At 43.2% G+C, this 20818-nt stretch overlaps 1 protein-coding gene across 4 annotated transcripts; it reads left to right on the forward strand.

The window, feature by feature from the left end:
* Positions 1–10418: 10418 nt before the first annotated feature.
* LOC110535945 (refilin-A) lies at positions 10419–20566 on the forward strand. Of its 4 annotated transcripts, none has more exons than XM_021621344.3 (4): positions 10419–10852; positions 10977–11343; positions 17555–17664; positions 17950–20566. In XM_021621344.3, exons 2-4 carry the CDS (start codon positions 11131–11133, stop codon positions 18281–18283), a joined length of 657 nt encoding a protein of 218 aa, XP_021477019.1. In that variant the 5' UTR covers positions 10419–10852; positions 10977–11130; the 3' UTR covers positions 18284–20566. The 4 variants fall into 4 exon arrangements, with proteins under 4 accessions (XP_021477019.1, XP_021477018.1, XP_021477020.1 ...); XM_021621345.3 differs by having other exon boundaries at positions 10543–10897; XM_021621343.3 differs by having other exon boundaries at positions 10420–11343.
* The last annotated feature ends 252 nt before the right edge of the window (positions 20567–20818 follow it).

Below are 20818 nucleotides of genomic sequence, written 5' to 3' on the forward strand. Positions count from 1 at the left end.
GGAGCACTGGAAACACATTCTCTGGAGTGATGAAACACACTTCACCATCTGGCAGTCCGACAGACAAATCTGGGTTTGGCAGATGCCAGGAGAATGCTACCTGCCCCAGTGCATAGTGCCAACTGTAACGTTTGGTGGAGGAGGAATAATGGTATGGGGGTGTTTTTCATGGTTCGGGCCAAGCACCTTAGTTCCAGTGAAGAGAAATCTTAACGCTACAGCATACAATGACATTCTAGACGATTCTGTGCTTCCAGCTTTGTGGCAACAGTTTGGAGTAGGCCCATTCTTGTTTCAATATGACAATGGTCCCGTGCACAAAGCGAGGTCCATACAAAAATGGTTTGTCGAGATCGGTGTGGAAGAACTTGACTGGCCTGCACAGAGCCCTGACCTCAACTCCATCGAACACCTTAGGGATTAATTGGAACGCCGACTGCGAGCCAGGTCCAATCGCCCAACATCAGTGCCCGAACTCACTAATGCTGTTGTGGCTGAATGGAAGCAAGTCCCCATAGCAATGTTCCAACATCTAGTGGAAAGCCTTATCAGAATAGATTAGGCTGTTATAGCAGCAAAGGGGGGACCAACTCCATATTAATGGAATGAGATGTTCGACGAGCAGGTGTCCACATACTTTTGGTCATGTAGTGTATATTGCAAATATACATTTTTATTTGACTTATTTCACCTTTATTTAACCAGGTAGGCTAGTTGAGAACAAGTTCTCATTTTCAACTGCGACCTGGCCAAGATAAAGCAAAGCAGTTCACATACAACAACACATGGAATAAACAAACATACAATCAATAATACAGTAGGAAAATCTACATACAGCATGTGCAAATGAGGTAGGATAAGAGAGGTAAGGCAATACATAGGGCATGGTGGCAAAGTAATTACAATATAGCAATTAAACACTGAAATGGTAGGATGTGCAGAGGATGAATGTGCAAGTTGAGATACTGGGGTGCAAAGGAGCAAGATAAATAAATACAGTATGGGGATGAGGTAGATTGGATGGGCTATTTACAGATGAGCTGTGTACAGGTGCAGTGATTTGTGAGCTGCTCTGACAGCTGGTGCTTAAAGCTAGTGGGGGTGGTAAGAGTCTCCAGCTTCAGAGATTTTTGCAGTCATTGGCAGCAGAGAACAGGAAGGAGAGGCAGACAAAGGAAGAATTGGCTGTGGGGGTGACCAGTGAAATATACCTGCTGGAGCGGGTGCTACGGGTGGGTGCTGCTATGATGACCAGTGAGCTGAAATAAGGCGGAGCTTTACCTAGCATAGACTTGTAGATGACCTGGAGCCAGTGGATTAGGCGATGAGTATGAAGCGAGGGCCAGCCAACGAGAGCATACAGGTCACAGTGATGGGTAGTATATGGAGCTTTGGTGACAAAACGGATGGCACTGTGATAGACTGCATCCATTTTGTTGAGCATAGTGTTGGAGGCTATTTTGTAAATGACATCGCCGAAGTCGAGGATCGGTAGGATGGTCAGTTTTACGAGGGTATGTTTGGCAGCATGAGTGAAGGATGCTTTGTTTGCGAAATAGGAAGCCGATTCTAGATTTAATTTTGGATTGGAGATGTTTAATGTAAGTCTTAAAGAAGAGTTTACAGTCTAACCAGACACATAGGTATTTGTAGTTGTCTACATATTCGAAGTCAGAACCGTCCAGAGTAGTGATGCTGGACAGGCAGGCAGGTGCAGGCAGCGATCGGTTGAAGAGCATGCATTTAGTTTTACTTGCATTTAAGTGCAGTTGCAGGCCACAGAAGGAGAGTTGTATGGCATTGAAGCTCGTCTGGAGGTTAGTTAACACAGTGTTCAAAGAAGGGCCAGATGTATACAGAATGGTGTAGTCTGTGTAGAGGTGGATCAAATAATCACCAGCAGCGAGAGTGACATCATTGATGTATACAGAGAAGAGAGTGAGTTCCGAGAAATGAACTCTGTGGCACCCCCATAGAGATTGCCAGAGGTCCGGACAACAGGCCCTCCGATTTGACATACTGAACTCTATCGGAGAAGTAGTTGGTGAACCAAGCGAGGCAATCATTTGAGAAACCAAGGCTGTTGAGTCTGCCAATAAGAATGTTGTGATTGACAGAGTCAAAAGCCTTAGCCAGGTCGATGAATACGGCTGCACACTAATGTCTCTCATCGATGGCGGTTATGATATCGTTTAGGACCTTGAGCGTGGCTGAGGTACACCCATGACCAGCTCTGAAACCAGATTGCATAGCGGAGAAGGTACGGTGAGATTCGAAATGGTCGGTAATCTGTTTGTTAACTTGGCTTTCAAAGACCTTAGAAAGGCAGGGTAAAATAGATATAGGTCTGTAGCAGTTTGGGTCTAGCATGTCTCCCCCTTTGAAGAGGGGGATGACCGCGGCAGCTTTCCAAACTATGGGAATCTCAGACGATACGAAAGAGGCTAGTAATAGGGGTTGCAACAATTTCAGCAGCTAGTTTTAGAAAGAGAGGGTCCAGATTGTCTAGCCCAGCTGATTTGTAGGGGTCCAGATTTTGCAGCTCTTTCAGAACATCAACTATCTGGATTTGGGTCCAGATTGTCTAGCCTGGCTGATTTGTAGGGGTCCAGATTTTGCAGCTCTTTCAGAACATCAACTATCTGGATTTGGGTGAAGGAGAAGTGGGGGAGGTTTGGGCGAGTTGCTGTGGGAAGCGCAGGGCTGTTGACCGGGGTAGCGGTAGCCAGGTGGAAAGCATGACCAGCCGTAGAAAAGTGCTTATTGAAATTCTCAATTATTGTGAATTTATCGGTAGTGACAGTGTTTCCTAGCCTCAGTGCAGTGGGCAGCTGGGAGGAGGTGCTCTTATTCTCAATGGACTTTACAGTGTCCCAGAACTTTTTTGAGTTTGTACTACAGGATGCAAATTTCTGTTTGAAAAAGCTAGCCTTAGCTTTCCTAACTGCCTGTGTATATTGGTTCCTAACTTCCCTGACAAGTTGCATATCACGGGGGTTATTCGATGCTAATGCAGAACGCCACAGGATGTTTTTGTGCTGGTCAAGGGCAGACAGGTCTGGAGTGAACCAAGGGCTACATCTATTCCTGGTTCTACATTTTTTGAATGGGGCATGCTTATTTAAGATGGTGAGGAAGGCACTTTTAAAGAATAACCAGGCATCCTATACTGACAGGATGAGGTCAATGTCATTCCAGGATACCCTGGCCAGGTCGATTAGAAAGGCCTGTTCGCTGAAGTGTTTTAGGGAGCGTTTGACAGTGATGAGGGGTGGTCGTTTGACCGCAGACCCATTACGGATGCAGGCAATGAGGCAGTGAGTGAGCTGAGATCTTGGTTGAAAACAGCAGAGGTGTATTTGGTGGGTGAGTTAGTTAGGATGATATCTATGAGGGCATCAAGCTTAGATTGTAGGATGGCCGGGGTGTTAAGCATGTAATTTGGATCATAATACTGTAGCAGCCTTGTCAAATTAGATGTTGTTTATATTCTTTCTGTTTCTCTTCCTCTTAAGGGAATGTGGTTCACCTGACCTTAACCTAACTGATACCCAATACATGCACGCCCACACAGACATAGGCACATACCCAATACATGCACGCCCACACAGACATAGGCACACACACAGACACAGGCACACACAGACACAGGCACACACACACAGACAGACATTTCTTTCTGAAACTAGGGGAATTCCTCCAATCACATGGAGCCCATGGCAGACATGGGTGGTATGTGCTTGTCATTATATCCCTGCAGGCTGGAGTGCAAACACAAAGCACCCTGGGAAGCACAACCAGCCTTATGCAACAATATATGTGTGCTGTCAATCTGACACAAGAACACAAGAAAATTAACCCTCAATGAAAACAAAGTATTTCACAGAGGTACAAAATAATCTTCAAGATAACATGTCTATAAGGTTTTTAAAATGTTTAATATAGGGTTGAACTTCACAGCTCCATGCCATAAATCAGAATAGGAAGTAAAATCACATTATTTGTTATGTTTAAACTAAGGGCGGAACCCTTTTTGAGTATCACAGTCAGGTGAATATTGCCTTACACTCCAGGGACCAGCGTAACAACAGTATCATCAGGGGTGCAAATTTGGTTTTAGAAGTGGGGAGGGCATATATATTTATTTATCCAGTCGGATAAACACTCCAAACAGCCTACCCGACAGCTCGGAGGCGTCCGCATGGTCATAAAGCACACCGTTACATCGTTTTGTATCACATTTCAATGATAACATTTGGGGGGGGGGGCAAAAATGCCATTTCAGAATGTGGGGGGGACATGTCACCCCTGTCCCCAGTGAAAGTTGTGCGCCTGAGTATCATTAATGTTATACTTGCTGGGCCGGGAGTTCTCCATTTACAAACAGAAAGAGTGATTTGTTTCCCACCCTTGGCTACCTGAGTCGACACCCACACATCTCCAAACAGAGAACCTGTGCAAACACACTGAGCAAACAGGCCGTGCCATTGTCAGGAGGATGAACGGTGGGAGTTTGTTTCTGTGCATAGGGAGCCAGGTAAAAGGTACATACCATTCTGTGGAGATATGGAAATGAACATGTTTTAAAAGTAATGAATGAATGGGAGAGGAACTGAATTGGTGTTCTTATACAAACACCTATTATCTTTCTGTCCTTTCAGCCCCAACATGGCCAACATCACCTCCACTACATTCATCTCAGTCACATGGTACAGTTGTATTTACTCTCCTGCTAATCCACACACCTCGCTTTGTCAACCAACCACAAAGTCCATCATTCAATTTTCATTTTTTAGATCTAGAAGTCTATTGAGTTGACACCTCATGCATTGAGGGCTTTGCTTGGACACCACAGCCACAGTACATTGACGTTTGTGGACTGACTGTGAGGACCTAACTAAGTACACCATTGGTAACTAATTGCACATAAATGGTAATTAGTTGTTGACATTTGGTACCTAAAAAGTCCAAAAACCAACTTGCATATTCAGAACATATATTCTTATACCAAATCACACTGTGAAAGTTAGCTGTGTAAAACAGACAAACCCAACTGTTTTTTATATCCATCTCTTCATTCAAAGACTCAATCATGGACACTCTTACTGACAGTTGTGGCTGCTTCGCGTGATGTATTGCTGTCTGTACCTTCTTGCCCTTTGTGCTGTTGTCTGTGCCCAATAATGTTTATACCCTGTTTTGTGCTGCTACCATGTTGTGCTGCTGCCATGTTGTGGTGCTACCATGTTGTTGTCATGTTGTGTTGCTACCATGTGGTGTTGTCATGTGTTGACGCCATGCTATGTTGTTGTCTAGGTCTCTCTTTATGTAGTGTTGTGGTGTCTTGTCCTATATTTGAATTCTTTTTTATGTTTTATCCCAGCTCCGTCCCCGCAGGAGGCCTTTTACCTTTTGGTAGGCCGTCATTGAAAATAAGAATTTGTTCTTCACTGACTTGCCTAGTTAAATAAAGGTTAAATAAAATAAATAAAAATAAAAACTGTAACACAGTAAACAAAGGCCATTCCCTTATTGACCTATTCTCTGTTCAAACAGAATGGTCCGGAAATGATAATGTCACAGGAAGCGGTCAGTCAATAGGTGAATCACTGATTACAGATAAGTGTGGACGAGCTCATTGCATGCGACGCTAACAGCTGTGAGGCCTGAGGGCACTGCTCAGCTCAGCTCTGATGCTATAAAGGGGAAAAGCAACAGGGCATGGGACACAGCACGCAAAAAAATATGCTGCCATCAATTTGCTTTGTTCCGCAGACATATTTTAGAATAGATATGTTTACAAGCCAGTTAAAACACATGGTTGTCTACTCTCAGTGAATGAATATAACTGTCAGATACTCTACTGTTCATACACAGGTAAACACTTAAACATTTAAACACTCCCACACAGTCAGATACAGGATAGTGCATACTTGCAAACAACAAGCCAGCTCTGTGGGGTAGGCGTATGGTCAGGGCTGGATCTTCTCTACAGAGAGAAGGGGTGGGGGGTGTTTTGTTGATGAAGGGGGAGTAGAGGAAAGTCAGGTTAGCGTTTTTTGTAATGAATATTGTTCTGGAGGCAGCTCTGCAGAGTGATCACTAGCTGGCACAGCCACAAAGTCATAACATCTGATTTTATACCTAACCCGAACCTTAACCACACTGCTAGACCTAATGCGTAAACCTAACCTTAAATTAGGACCTTTTTTTCCCCCATCCATTTTTACAATATAGTCAGTTTTGACTTTGCAGCTGGCCCATCTAGCGGAAATTGCTCAGTTCTGCCTCAAGGATAAGACTCATCCCAATAAAAGTCAACCTGCAGAGTACAGAGTATCCCAAAGCCTGAAAATTCCAGATCTGCCCAGGGGTCTCCAAACATTAAAACCAGATGCACTATCCAGAGCAGGGAGGTGCATTGTGAATCGGATGGTATATTTAGAAAGTGCCAATGTCATCCATCATGGAGTCAGTTGTAGATTACACTCTGACTACTGTTCCTTATACATCAATCTACTGTGTTCACAAACTGTGTGGTAGTGTGCAGCCACACAGGCTCCAATAGAACAGAGGTTCACACTGAACAATCGACTAGTGTTATGTGTACATTGTGCGAAAAGCAAAGTCTAAAATGAACACCTGTATGCTACATGCCCAGGATACATGACTGGACAGTCTGAAGAGCGAGACACGCTGTGTGTGTAGAAACCACAGTGAAACCAGTGGCGACGAGCCAGGATGGCCTCGCAGTGGTTTGTTTACATTGACAGCTATTCCAGACACCACATGCATGTGCATGCACGTGCGCACGCACACACGCACACAAACGTGTGCACACACACATACACACACACTCAAATTCAAGCCTTAACTTGCTTTTCTTACAATTATCATTTTTATTTCTCTGGTATTTTGTCTCTCTCACACACAAACACACGCACACACACACACTCACACAAACACACACACACACATTTCTAAAAACATGCTTTCACCCTATCATTATGGGGCATCGTGTGTAAATGGGTTAGGGGAAAAAATATTTTTAATACATTTTGAATTCAGGATGTACCACAACAAAAATGTTGTTGGAATAAGTCAGGGGGCACGGATACTTTCTGAAGACACTGTAGACGCGCACGAGCACGTGCACACGCACACGCACACACACACACACACACACACACACACACACACACACACACACACACACACACACACACACACACACACACACACACACACACACATACCTGTACTGTGTTCCAGTTCCACCTCCACACACTTGGCTTGGCGCTGGGCTGTGAGCACAGACAGTGGGCTAGTTCAGTGAGAGTGATGCGGAGTGTGTGTGTGTGTGTGTGTGTGTGTGTGTGTGTGTGTGTGTGTGTGTGTGTGTGTGTGTGTGTGTGTGTGTGTGTGTGTGTGTGTGTGTGTGTGTGTGTGTGTGTGTGTGTGTGTGTGTGTGTGTGTGTGCCATGGGCTGTGAGGTGGGGAGCAGGATGTGAGTGATTGCCCTGAGAGCGCAGGAGGAGGGATGATGGAGCACACAGGGATGAATCACTAGCAGGCTGCCTGGCTTCATGGTTTTATGGCTGCCTGGCTTCATGGCTGCCTGGCTTCATGGTTTCATGGTTTCTCCTGCCCCCCACCCTCCCTCCTCCTGTCGGAGACAAATGTCAAGCCCCCCCCAGGGTTACCCCCCATCTCACCCCCCTGTTCCCCGGTTTGGAACCCAAGAGCAAAGGTCCTATCCTGTATCAAAAACTCCACGCCTGATGCTAGACCAAAACCACCCCCATCATAGCCTGCACAATCTGGTCAGAGACACTACCCCCATATCCACAGCCTGCCGCCAAGGAATGAGCTACTCCAAATACCTTTAGCTATACTTTTTCAGTTTTAATGTTATCCCACTGCTGTGTTGCTACCACAGGCTGCGGAGGGGGGGGGGGGGGGGGGTTATACAGTACAGAAGACATTGCATACTGTACTTCTGTCCAAAGTCTGCTGCCCACAAAACATGCTCATACTGTGTGCAACAAGATCTCGTAGTTTTCCTTCGAAATTCGACGTATTATGGATGAACGTTTATTTTTTTAACTCATTAATTCTGCATGGTTACAGGGTTAAAACAGAAACAGCTCAACGGGTTAAGTTTAGCTAATAATTCTGAGTGATTAACCCCCGCGGGACGGTAGAGCTAATGTAGGCTGATGTGATTAGCACGAGGTTGTAAGTAACAAAAAAACAGCCCAGGACATACTGTATCTGATATTAACAGAAAGCTTAAATTCTTGCTAATCTAACGGCATTGTTCAATTTACAGTATTTATTACAGTGAAAGAATACCATACTATTGTTTGAGAAGAGTGCACAATAATGACCTTCAAAATGTATTTATAAACCAATTAGACACATTTGGGCCGTCTTGATACAACATTTCGAACATACTGTATATGCAATGGTTCATTGGATCCGTCTAAAACTTTGCGCATACAAAATTGCGCCTGGGCTGGAATAATACAGTATGGCCTTTCTCTTGCATTTCAAAGATGTTGGTACAATTTTTTTTATTTTACAACATCTAATGTGTTATATTTGCCTACAATAATTTCACATTTCCTCAAACTTCAAAGTGTTTCCTTTGAAATGATATCAAGAATATGCATATCCTCGCTTCAGGTCCTGAGCTAAAGGCAGTTAGATTTGGGTATGTTTTAGGCGAAAAATTGGGGAAAAAAAGGGTCAGATCCTGAAGACGTTTTAAGGTTAGGCTTATGGTTTGGGAAAGGCTTAAAAACAACACGCTGTTTCCATCAACTATCATCAAGTATTCTCACGGCTTGCTAGAGCATGGGTGAACTGTGTTGGCGCAGTAGTCTAAGCAGCATGCTCCGGCTCCGAGTATCATGAGTTTGTGCCCAGTCTTGTGCAACTGTTTTTAATTTTTTAAGGGGGCCTTTTCAAATGCCCAAAATTGCCATCTATTTCTAGTTATAAGCCTGCTGTGTCTTGGTGCATTATGTCTAATCTGTGTCAAATCTCTTATAATCTTTTAAAAGCATAGGGATCACTGGGATGCGCTCTTTTGAACATGGAATACCTGTATGATGACATGACGCTGCCACAAAGACACACCTGACACAGTGAACTCCTGACTACTCCCACAGCAAAGGCTACGCTTCCTGCCACAGCTCCACTCCCTCACAATAATACTAGGAGAATGAAAACACCCATAAGCAAACAAGTTGACGTGTGCAAGCTTAACATTCATCTAAAATCATAGATCTCAGACAACAAAGCAAAACACAGACTTATCATAGTTTTATAAGGACCCCAAAACACATCATGCATGATTTCCTGGCAATCTGCTGTAATCACCATGGAGAGCTGCTGAACCATCAACACAATCAACTTCCCTAGACACACACTCACTCCACTGATGCTCTGAATTGTGTATTTATGGTCTGATTTCCATTTTGGCAGGGTTGATGTTGGTAAGAGTAACTGTATGCCTATGGGGGCACAGACATTTAGTCTGGGGGAAACCTTCAACAAGGGTTCATTTCTTTATCCTGCTGGACTGTGAAGACTATCCTGACGGTTAGAGCTCTCAGCTCCTCGGTAGCTCCATACTCATATAGTAACTGGGAGACATACAGCGTCCCCACCCTGTCCCCACCCAGTCCTGAAATATACTGGGCAAGATATTTATACAGTATGCACACACAAATGCACACACACACGCATGCATACACACAATTTGAAGGGAAAATAGGTCATGCAAACTATCAGGTGCTGGCATAAGATGCCAAATGCAAATGCATTTTTCCAAATGAGCATTACTGTTGGGACATTGATTTTGGTCATGTCAACCTGCAAATACAGTAATTACTCCACTGAATACCTTCGTGTTGTGTCTTCATCTCCTCCTTCACCAGCCTACAGGGTTACAGAGTCCAGTCTCGTCGTGCTGCTTCTATCCTGTGAGAAGAGTGGACAGGTATTTCCATTGAATGATACACATTCACCTCATTTAATCTGGCTCTAGGGGACTTGCCAGAGTTGATTGGCATTCTGGATATTTGTTCCACGGTAATAGAGAACAGAAAGAATGCACAGAAAGGTAGAATATAACAACAACAGCCAAACAAACAACTCAATGTATACATACATGATATGGTCACAAGAGTTTAGAGTGATGGTGCATTATACATTTTAAAGGCATGAAATTAACACAATTGATCAATTATTTTTGTAGTAAATTGTACTGCTTATTGTAGCTCATATGCTATTCATGACATGCTCTCTTTATTGTATAGCTACCCTCACAATAATCCCACTTTCCCTGAGTTACTAGGTTATGACAGTATTATAGTACAGTATGCTATAATAGTGTAGTCAGTATCAGTCAGACAGCCCCAACCAGCCTAGGAGGAGCAGTGAGGACGTACGTGCTCTCCCTGTCGGCGGTGTCTGGAACTGATCCAGATCATCAGGGCTGGATTTGCTCCAGGTGCAAAAATGCTGTCAGGCTCATTAAGAGGGACCTCTCCGAGATCCGGCTATTCAGTTCAGCGCAGAGCTCTAAACGGACAGATTACTACCAGATAGACTGCGGCGTTACAGTGAGCGATTAAAAAAAAATAATTTAATTTATCTTTGGGTCGATTACGGACTATAGAGCGACACTATAGAGTTGCTGGTTAGTTGTGACGGAGTTTTTGGAATTGAAATTTGAGTTTATCGCTTGTCAAAATTATTTGAGAGTATTTGTTTTTGACGAAAATACTGTTTACCGACGGCCTGGTGGAGAAATCCGTTACCTGAGGATAACAAATCAAAGGTCTGTGAATGATAGGCCTAATACTGGCACAAAAAGACAAGATAAGTACGTGGCAAATTCAAGTTATGGTTTTATAATGGAATGGCAATATTCAGAAATTATTTTGCAATTTGTTCTTTTTCAGAAATCTGCTTTAAACGAATACTTTTACCAGGGATTCCCCGTCTCCGAATGAAGGGATTTGTGCGCATTTTCGGTTGCAGTCTTTCTAGAAAATTGGTTGACCCATTATCACATTGAGTGCCTTCGCCTGGTTTTTGTTTTGAGCTCTCCCAGAAATGGTGGGACACCTACATTTACAAGCTATGGATGATAGTCTGAAAGGAAAGAATCGGGAGGGACTGCTTGACAGTCCGGATTCGGGACTCCCTCCGAGTCCAAGTCCGCCCTTCTATTCGCTGTCTCCAGGTCTGCTCGAGTCGCGCTCCGGGAGTTGTTCAACGCCAGTCGAGAACCATGGCTACTATAAAAAGGAGAGCAAAGGCAAACTGGTAAGCAACAGTTGATCATTTGTTTTGGTAGCTTACAAGTGCTGCTGGCTCTGCGTATTGTGCACAATACACCATAAAAAGCGGATAAACTCCCTGAATTTGTATGATCAAGAAAAGAGAGAAATACACCTATCTAGCCTCTGATGACTATTGTTAAACCATGTGTCAGTTGCTGTAACCGTCGTGTACGTATGTCTATTGATGTTTTGTTTTGGACAGAAACATGAACTAGCATATTGCCTACCTACTCATAAACATATGGTAGTCCTTTTACTGCAGGGATTTCACTGGTGCAACACATAGGCCTAGACATTTTCTGATGAAGCATCATCTTTAGAAATCAAATAGTTTAAATGGATTGACATGGCTTCACTGGAATATTCATTGGATTCCTGAATCTAAAACAATTCTGAACAAGGTGTTAAAGATCATTGATATTGATAGGCATTCCCTCAGATCACACATGTAGGAAACAAATGTGTTGTACATTTTTTTTTGTTTTTTAAGGACTGGGTGAAAAATAACCAGAAATGAACTTAGTTTCTCTGTTGTAATGTATTTCATCTGTAAAAACGGATGCCATTGTTTGCAGGGATTTTGTCATCTGTAATACATCTGTAATAATTAACTTTCCACTGAAGAAAAGAGAAGCAGTGTTCAAAACATCCTGTTAATGTTTCATAAAAGGGATAAGGATCAACCTGTGTACTTTCCAAGAAAAATATAAACATCTCAGGAATATCAATTGTATTGATATGTTCTTGTCTCTTGAGCAAATATTTAACCATATATAGTCGAGGAGGAATGTTACAAGAGTCACAGCGGATGTCAACCATCCCTCTGTCTGTCCCATTCATGATGGAATACTTTGCAAGTCAATGGCAACCCACGGTTGACGTAACCCATAGAAACAAACAGTTGTATGTACGGGATGCACATGGGATACACCGTCCAACAAAATGCTTACTTGCAGGTTCCTTCTCGACAATGCAGCAACAGTAAGAAATAATAAAAGATCAGAATGTAAAGAACATTTCAACTCTAGGTCAATGTGTGAGTATGTGTGGTGGTAGCAATGGGAGAGGGGACAAAACAGTGTGATTGTGATTAGCTCCTTGTTTCTGTTGTGGTTGCCGTTACTGACAACTCTCAGGTCAATCACCTCTAGTCGACCACACTGCTTCTACTCAAACAGTATAAATACCTTTTAACCTGGCTGTACTTTCTCACAGCAGCCAATGCCAGCTTGGAAACTAGACAGCCCATATAGGCATATGCTTTGGCATGAAATCCCCAATAAATAGCTCTAGTGTGTCTAGTGCCTCACACTTGGGAAAGGGCACACAAGTTATTTGTTATGATACTGAACAAAAATGTAAATGCAACAATTTGAGATTGACTGAGTTACAGTTAATAGAAGGACATCAGTCAATTAGGCCCTAATCATTAGGCCCTAATCTATGGATTTCACATGACTGGGAATACAGATATGAATCTGTTGGTCACATACCTTAAAAAAAAAAGTAGAAAATCAGTCAGTTTCTTGTGTGACCACAATTTTCCTCATGCAGCGTGACACATCTCCTTCATATAGACTTTATTAGGCTGTTGATTGTGGCCTGTGGAATGTTGTCCCACTCCTCTTCCATGGCTGTGCTAAGTTGCTGGATATTGGTGGGAACTGGAACAGGCTGTTGTACACAGATCCAGAGCATCCCAAACATGCTCAATGGGTGACATGTTTGGTGAGTGTGTAGAGATCCTTACAACATGGGGCCGTGCATTATCATGCTGAAACATGAGGTGATGGCGGCGGATGATTGGTAAGACAGTGGGCCTCAGGATCTCATCACGGTATCTCTCTCTGCACTCAAATTGCCATTGATAAAATGCAATTGTGTTCATTGTCTGTAGCTAATGCCTGCCCATACCATAACCCCACCGCCACCATGGGGCACTCTGTTCACGATGATGATATGAGCAAACCGCTCGCCCACACAATGCCATACACACGATCTGCCATCTGCCCGGTACAGTTGAAACCAGGATTCATCCATGAAGAGCACGCCTCTCCAACGTGCCAGTGGCCATCAAAGGTAAGTATTTGCCCACTGAAGTCGGTTATGTTGCTGAACTGCAGTCAGGTCAAGACCCTGGTGAGGACGACGAGCACGCAGATGAGCTTCCCTGAGACAGTTTCTGACAATTTGTGCAGAAATTCTTTGGTTGTGCAAACCCACAGTTTCATCAGCTGTCTGGGTGGCTGGTCTCAGACGATCCCACAGGTGAAGAAGTAGGATGTGTTCGTCCTTTGTTAGCATGGTTACACGTGGTCTGCTGTTGTGAGGCCAGTCGGACGTACTGTTAAACTATCTAAAAACAACGTTGGAGGCGGCTTATGGTAGAGAAATGAACATTCAATTCTCTGGCAACAGTTCTGGTGGACATTCCTGCACTCAGCATGCCAATTGCACACTCCCTTAATACTTCAGACATCTGTGACAAAACTGCACATTTTAGAGAAGCCTTTTATTGTTCCCAGTGCAAGGTGCACCTGTGTAATGATCATGCTTTTTAATCAGCTTCTTGATATGCCACACCTGTCAGGTGGATGGATTCAGGTGGATGGATTATCTTGGTAAAGGAGAAATACTCACAAACAGGGATGTAAACCAATTTGTGCACACAATTTGAGAAGCTTTTTGTGCATATGGAACATTTCTGGGATATTTTATTTCAGCTCATGAAACATGAAACACTTTACATGTTGCGTTTTTATATTTTTGTTCAGTGTATTTGATCAAGAAATGCAATTTGTGTAATGTTGGTTAAGAAGAATAACTTTTGTTTTATCAATCTTTTGCTACGATTTGAGTGAAAAGTAGTAATCCCATTGAGGAACAAAGGTCGATTCTATTAACTCCTAATTTAACTGTCAAAGGAACATGTTCATACAGGTCTAGATGGCATTTTGATGTGCTTTTAGCCAGCAGCCTACGCCACATGCAGTACAATACAGTAGACTGGAGTTGCGTGACACTGGTTTGTTGAGGCCTGAAAGGAGATATGGTTCTAATCCCCTGGATGTGGGGATTGGTGGAGCTCCCCTGCTTTGTGGTTTCTCCTCATAAAAGCAGCTTTGATAGGGGCTGAATCTGCTTTTGGTTCCAATACCTTTCATGGGATTGTGTGTGTGTGTGGAAAAAAAATCAGCCCATTCCATTAGTAAAGGCTTTCAAAGCATTTTTATGTGAGTTTGAGCTTATATACAGTACGTGCATGCTTGGCAGTGGCAGACATTCATGCACTTGCATAAAGAGTTTTTCCGCAGTTCTAATCTTGTGGTGGTTTTTGTATGTGACCTAAGAACAATCCCAAAGTTCTAGTTTTGAGACACACATGCTTGCAAGAGCAGTTGCAGGCTGTTGCATAAGCGTTTCATTACCTCTGCGTTTGAATTTAAACACAGATGAATGCGCGCACACACACACACACACACACTAGGGTTGTCACGATACCAGTATCGCGATACTGCTATACCTGATTTTCCATGGCAAAAAGGAAAACACAAGGCAGACTAAACTCGTTGTAGCTGCTGTATCTAAACTGTTGTGTGCTATAAACATGTGATTCTGGGTGACAATGTCAGGCTGCTTGTTTCCAAATTTAGTCCACTTCATGCTTTGTTTCCTTGTCACGATACCTCTGAGTATCACAATACTGGTATGGTGACAACCCTAACACACACACACGCTGTGTTTGTTGTTAAATGTATACTATGGATGCATAAACCGTGTTGAAATGTAGTTATTTTGTGGTTACTACTAGACACTGAAGACACTGAACTTGACATTTAGCAGGTTTTCAACAGAGGGATTGACTACTGTAGCTCAGCGCTGACAACTGGATCCCCTTGTGAAGACATTACTCTATTTCACAGTAAAACCCCGACATTACATTCTGGTTATTAGATGGTTATAGCTCAATATGATTACTTTCCATCTCCCTGTCTCTGTATAACCACTTTGGTACTTGAGCTAACATGTTTTTTTTTTTGGGGGGGGGGGGGGGGGGGTGTAGATTAGTTCCAGCCCAGTCAAGGAGCTAAGTCAGGGCTATAACTATCGCTGGATTAGAGTGTATGACAGAAAGGAGACCCGTGTCATTACGTTCCAGTTCCAGCTTTAGAGATGATATTCATAGTGATGCTGGAACTTGAACAGACCTCTACTCTCTCTACTCAGTCAGCAGTTTACTGTGTGATGATGATGATGATGATGATGATGGGCAGAGTTTTTCCTGACTCCAGGTTCTCGTGATCTACCTCGATTGTGTGATAGTTGCACATTGAGTGTCTATTGTACTGTATGTAGCCTGTGCTTGGCTGCACACCACATTGACTGGATGGGTAGAGTTGTGCTTCCGGGGAATGAGTTCCGTATGTGTGCTGTTGCTGCCTGGGTACAGTAGATGGAGGGGCCCCTAGCCTGGAGCCCACCTACATTCACAAGTATGTTTATACTTTCAAAGGCGGCCAACAAAATGCATTCCCCTGGATAAACAGCCAGGATGCTGCTTCAGCCAGAGAACAAAAGACAAGCCAATCACACTCTTTTAATGTGATGATGCCACACTGTGCCAGCAGCACACAGTGGAAATGAATCAATTTACAGGGATTAACAGCAATGAGGGTAGCATTGTTATTGGTTACAGCAGAGGTTAAGTGGGGGTACAGTACAGCCCTGAGTGAGGTTTTGTTGGGTGCTGATTTGGGGGTTTGGGTAAGACGTGAGCTGTGTGCTGCACAGCGATTTGGGCGGCACCTCTGCTGTGCCTTTGGCTTGTTCCGAGCTGTTAGGGAGAGGTGAGGTTGGAGAGACGTGCATCTGAACATTAACGTAACAACTTTGCTCTATCTAAACTTTTGTAACGAGAGAGAGAATTCAGGAAGTTTGTGTTTTGGAGAGGTACCATAATTACACTTAAAAGCATCAGTTTGACATCTTAAACTCTCAACGAAACGCGTATTGTCTGAATGGCATGTTGACTGGACGTCATGCTTGCCTCTTGGCTCAGGCAGCAGCACTGAACATAGTTGGCAAAGGATTTAGAATTTGCTAACTGATTCCAGAAGCGGTAGCTACAGTGTATGGCTTTGTGCTTCTGACTTTGGTCTCTAGGCAGATGGTGGGACAGGACAGTAGAGTCCCAATGCAGTGGCCTTCTCGCAGGGTCTCTCTGATAGGTGTAAGAAGTGATCCAAGCCTGGAGCAGAGGTATTTCACCCTCTGATTACATAGTCTAACCAGGTTGTCATATCCTATACTGTGTTCTGCTGTACTGTATGTGAGAAACTCTAAGATGCATACAGTGCCCTAAGGTTGACAACACTGACTACAAGACTCCATCCATTTTAGAGTCAATTGAAATCAAATGAACTTCATGTATGTGTCCTCTGGGACAGGGGTTGTTGTATAGTGCAGACAGACAGTAGCCTCTCCTGTCTTGGACCACCATGTTGGCTAGACTGGAAGCTCTCTGTGGGGTGATTTAGTGAAGGGGAGCAGAGCGGTTCTGATGGCTTGAGCAGTGACCGTGCCCAGGTCCAGGAGACACAGAGGCGGTGTGACGCTCTCAGCTAACCCACTCAGTTACACAACATGCAGACAGGCCGGCTGGCTGACTGGCTTTGTTAGTCCCTTCTGAAGCATACCACTAGGCTGCTGTGGGGGCTCAGTGAAAAAAAAAAAAAGATTTACAGCGACTGTAACACTTCATATCGCCTTGTCCCTCTATGTAATTATCTGAATGAGAAAGGGAAGTGGTGTACTATTCTTTTTGCTACTTGTTGTGTAGACATCCCCTACTCTTTCTAGCCAGGCTTTGCTCAGCTATTGTCGCTGTGTTATGTGAATGCTGGGGGAGATGGCACAGAACTCCTCATGTGGGAGGTCCTGTTCTAGGTGTATTGAGAGCCTGCATATTTGCCAGCTAAATAAACTGTTTTCTATATTAGGTAGAGAGCACTAGTAGTGTATCAGTAGTGGGATCTCCCAGGACAGTCTGTTGACACCCACTCTTGCCTGAAGAATGGATTCTGCCAACTTACTTCCCTCACCACCAGTAGGTTCATTTTTACACATTAATAGGGGGTAATGTGATGGATTTATAAAAATGGTCTACCTAACCTCATACCTAAATCTTCCCCTAGCTGCCGTACCTTCTCCTGAACTCAACGGGGACGGACCCGAGGACACGCATGTACCCTGTGTTCTTTGGTGAGAGCATCGAGGTCAACCCCAAACCTGAAACAGAGATCAAGTGAGTGACCCTTCACCAAACCACACAAATGATGACTTGGTATTAAACAAGCATTTACTGTAGTTTTAATGGACTTATGTAATTGCCTTTTTAATGTACAGGTTGATGCAGCAGGCTTTTTGAAGGCAGCTTTTCTCTACCCTACTCAGTAGTCACCTCTTAACAGCGCCATCTAGTGATCAGCTTCTATACTATTTCCTATCTAATCAATTACTTAATGTATTACTCGTCAAAGTACTTTGGTACTTCAACACTTAATCCCATGTTTTTGGTTATACTCTCCAGGTGTAACTCTGAAGTGAAGTACGACTCAGACAGGCACTACCGGGACCAGGTGTACTGCGCTCCCGTTCCCACGGTGACTTCCTACAGCGAGATGGTGGTGGCCGTGCAGAACTGCACCTGGCGGCGCTATAAGTCCCAGGTGTACCTAGAGCCACGTCAGAGGCCCCTGCACTACCAAAGCACCACCATTGTGTACCCCAAACATGCCAAGAACACTTACCGCACCACACTCAACTACAACGCTACGGGCTCCCAACGGTGGTTTGTCTCCACCGTCCAGCTGAAGTCCAGCGAGGACAGCAGCCCCTGCATCATCTACGCTGAGGACCTCTAAACCTGATCTCAGACCTGACCTGCCTGGCCATTCCTACTGTTGTGGATTGGATACACACAGAGGCTGACAGACAGGTGGACATACAGGAAGACTAATAGACTGACACACAGAGGGTGGTAATATTGCATACTGTATAAGGAATATAGTAGGGGGGAGTACATCGAATCACAAAGGCCTTTAATGAGTTGTCCTTCATGTTAATTTGTCTTGTGAGGCAGAGAGCAGCCAGTCTGCAGCCTCTTCTCTCCAGGAACACCTCTGATAGTTGAGCATGACTCTGGGGGTTGATGGTACCACGTTACACACCTTATTTGACTGTAAAGATTAATTATAGAAATGGACATATTCATGCTCAAAAGCTGACATGTGAATCCACACAGATGCGTGCAAAGCAGTCTAATAGCTTGATTGCACTTATTTTAACATTGTGTAAATTGTGGGTATTCTGAAAAGAGGGGGGGGGGGGGGGGGGGGGGGAACCAAAAGATTGGACCAAAGATTTTGTTACAAAGATGATTTCACCCTAGTTGTAAGTAATGTCTTTGACACATCCTCATCAGACTCTCAAACACGACTCCTGCATTAGCTCTACAACCGGGTGTCACGAGCACATCATTGTCGTCTCTCAAAAGATGCCCAGTGACGACAAACTCATCTCTGCGGCTTTGCGTCTTGCTTTGACAGACACCAAACCACATCTTCATTAGTGACCTCAAACTCTAGAATGTGTATTTTTAGTCTGATAGACACTGGGGCATTTTAAAGCTAGAATCCTTAAGTGAAACAATAACAAAGTGGCCACTTTGTTTTGGTAAAAAGCCTGAGGGATGGGCCTGGAGAAATGTAACCACAAATTCATAGACTGAGCATGGATGCAAAGACTGACTAGTTTACACCATGTTTTGAGGCTTTACAGTGTTTACGTTTACATTGTTTACAAACATTGGAGTAAAACAAGCTTGTATTTAGGGTTCTGATGGGGTATGACAGTTTAACTGAGTTCATGAGGCATTTCTAAGTTATATTCTTCAAGAATCAATGGGTGTATATATCATTCATTTAAAGGTCTAAAAATGGATGTAGCAACGAAGGATTCTAGCTTTAAATGAATATATCACATTATCCATGCCATTTTCTACAACAAATCAGAAATAGAGTCTGAGGCACCTTCAACAGCAGGCAGAGAGTCTAGGTTTCTGTTATAGATTGCCTCTGGTGAAGGAGATGCTTGTTGTCGCTGCCATAACTACAAGTCAACCTGCCAGTTGGAAATGCCAAAGTTGGAGCCAGAGAGGAGGAGGGAGAGCAGAGCTGGGGAAACCTGAGGAACATTTCTATTTTAAGACATGGCTCTAGCCTCTGATATCCAGGTTGTTTGGCAGACTGGTAAACACGACCATAAAAATCCAAACATGTTACTCTCTCCAACACACTGTTGTTATATACAGGATAGTGAAATGGGTGGCTTAGATTTATTCACAGCTGTCAGGTGTTGTAGGAAAATAATATCAATTCTTATTTGTATTAAGAATTGCCTGATCTCGCTCACAACATTTTTTTTAGTCTATTTTATGTATATGGATTATGGAACCTGGTAAATATTCAACCTTGTATTATGAATTCAGATCTCTTACCTCCATTTATTTTCTCTCTCTACTTTATTTCATAGAAAATTAGCATTTTCTACTTTTCATTTACATCCTGAGCTACTTTTGTAATGAAAAAAATGTAGGTTTTGAAAATTGACAAAGGTGTGTTTTATACACTAAAGAATATGGACAGAAGAAAGTGAGAGAAAGTGAAGAGGCTCTGTTTTGGAGGCTTTCTTAAGGGTCAAGATGTTCTGAGTAATGAGGTCTACTGTAAATGTTACAAGTGCAACAGCAACTTTATAATACTGATGGTTTGAACCATAGGTATTACAGTGGCTGGTACAGAAAAAGGCCGTTCAGTGGAAAGATTGCTGTGGATTTCTGTGATGTGCAGAAGGTATGTGAGAAGTCATGAGTTATATGTTTGAGGTGATGAAAGTCGAAGGGTTTCAAAGCATTTGGTTGTTTTGTTTAAGATACTTTCTAATTATTGATGTTAGTGTTTCCTAACGTTCTCCTTTGTTCTTGTAAAATACTTTCCTGTTGTATATGTGGCATCGAGGCACTTCATAATTCTCTTTATATTTTTGTATATTTCCTGTGTCAATCTTTTTTGTTTGGGAAAATAAAAAATTATTTAATTGAATAAAAATCTTTTAATTGAATAAAAGACCAAATACCAAAACCCAAACTGCACTATGGTCACGTGTATTTTCAGCATTTCCTTTTCAGTATATTGAAAGAGCCTAAAATCCTGGAACAAAGCTGCAGTGTAGACAACTTAACTTCAATTCACAACAGAATTCCCACGGCATGTCCGAAGTTAAAGAGAGGGCCCGTAACAAACAATGCATAAGCTCTATTATCAAGATCTCAACCACAAAGGCAAGGAATATAATTTCTCCAGCAGCAGTACAGGGAAAAGAAAGTTCCACAGACATAA

The sequence above is a fragment of the Oncorhynchus mykiss genome, chromosome 11 (assembly GCF_057628025.1).
Source record: "Oncorhynchus mykiss isolate SJ-2025 chromosome 11, ASM5762802v1, whole genome shotgun sequence".
In the NCBI taxonomy this organism is placed as follows: domain Eukaryota; kingdom Metazoa; phylum Chordata; class Actinopteri; order Salmoniformes; family Salmonidae; genus Oncorhynchus; species Oncorhynchus mykiss.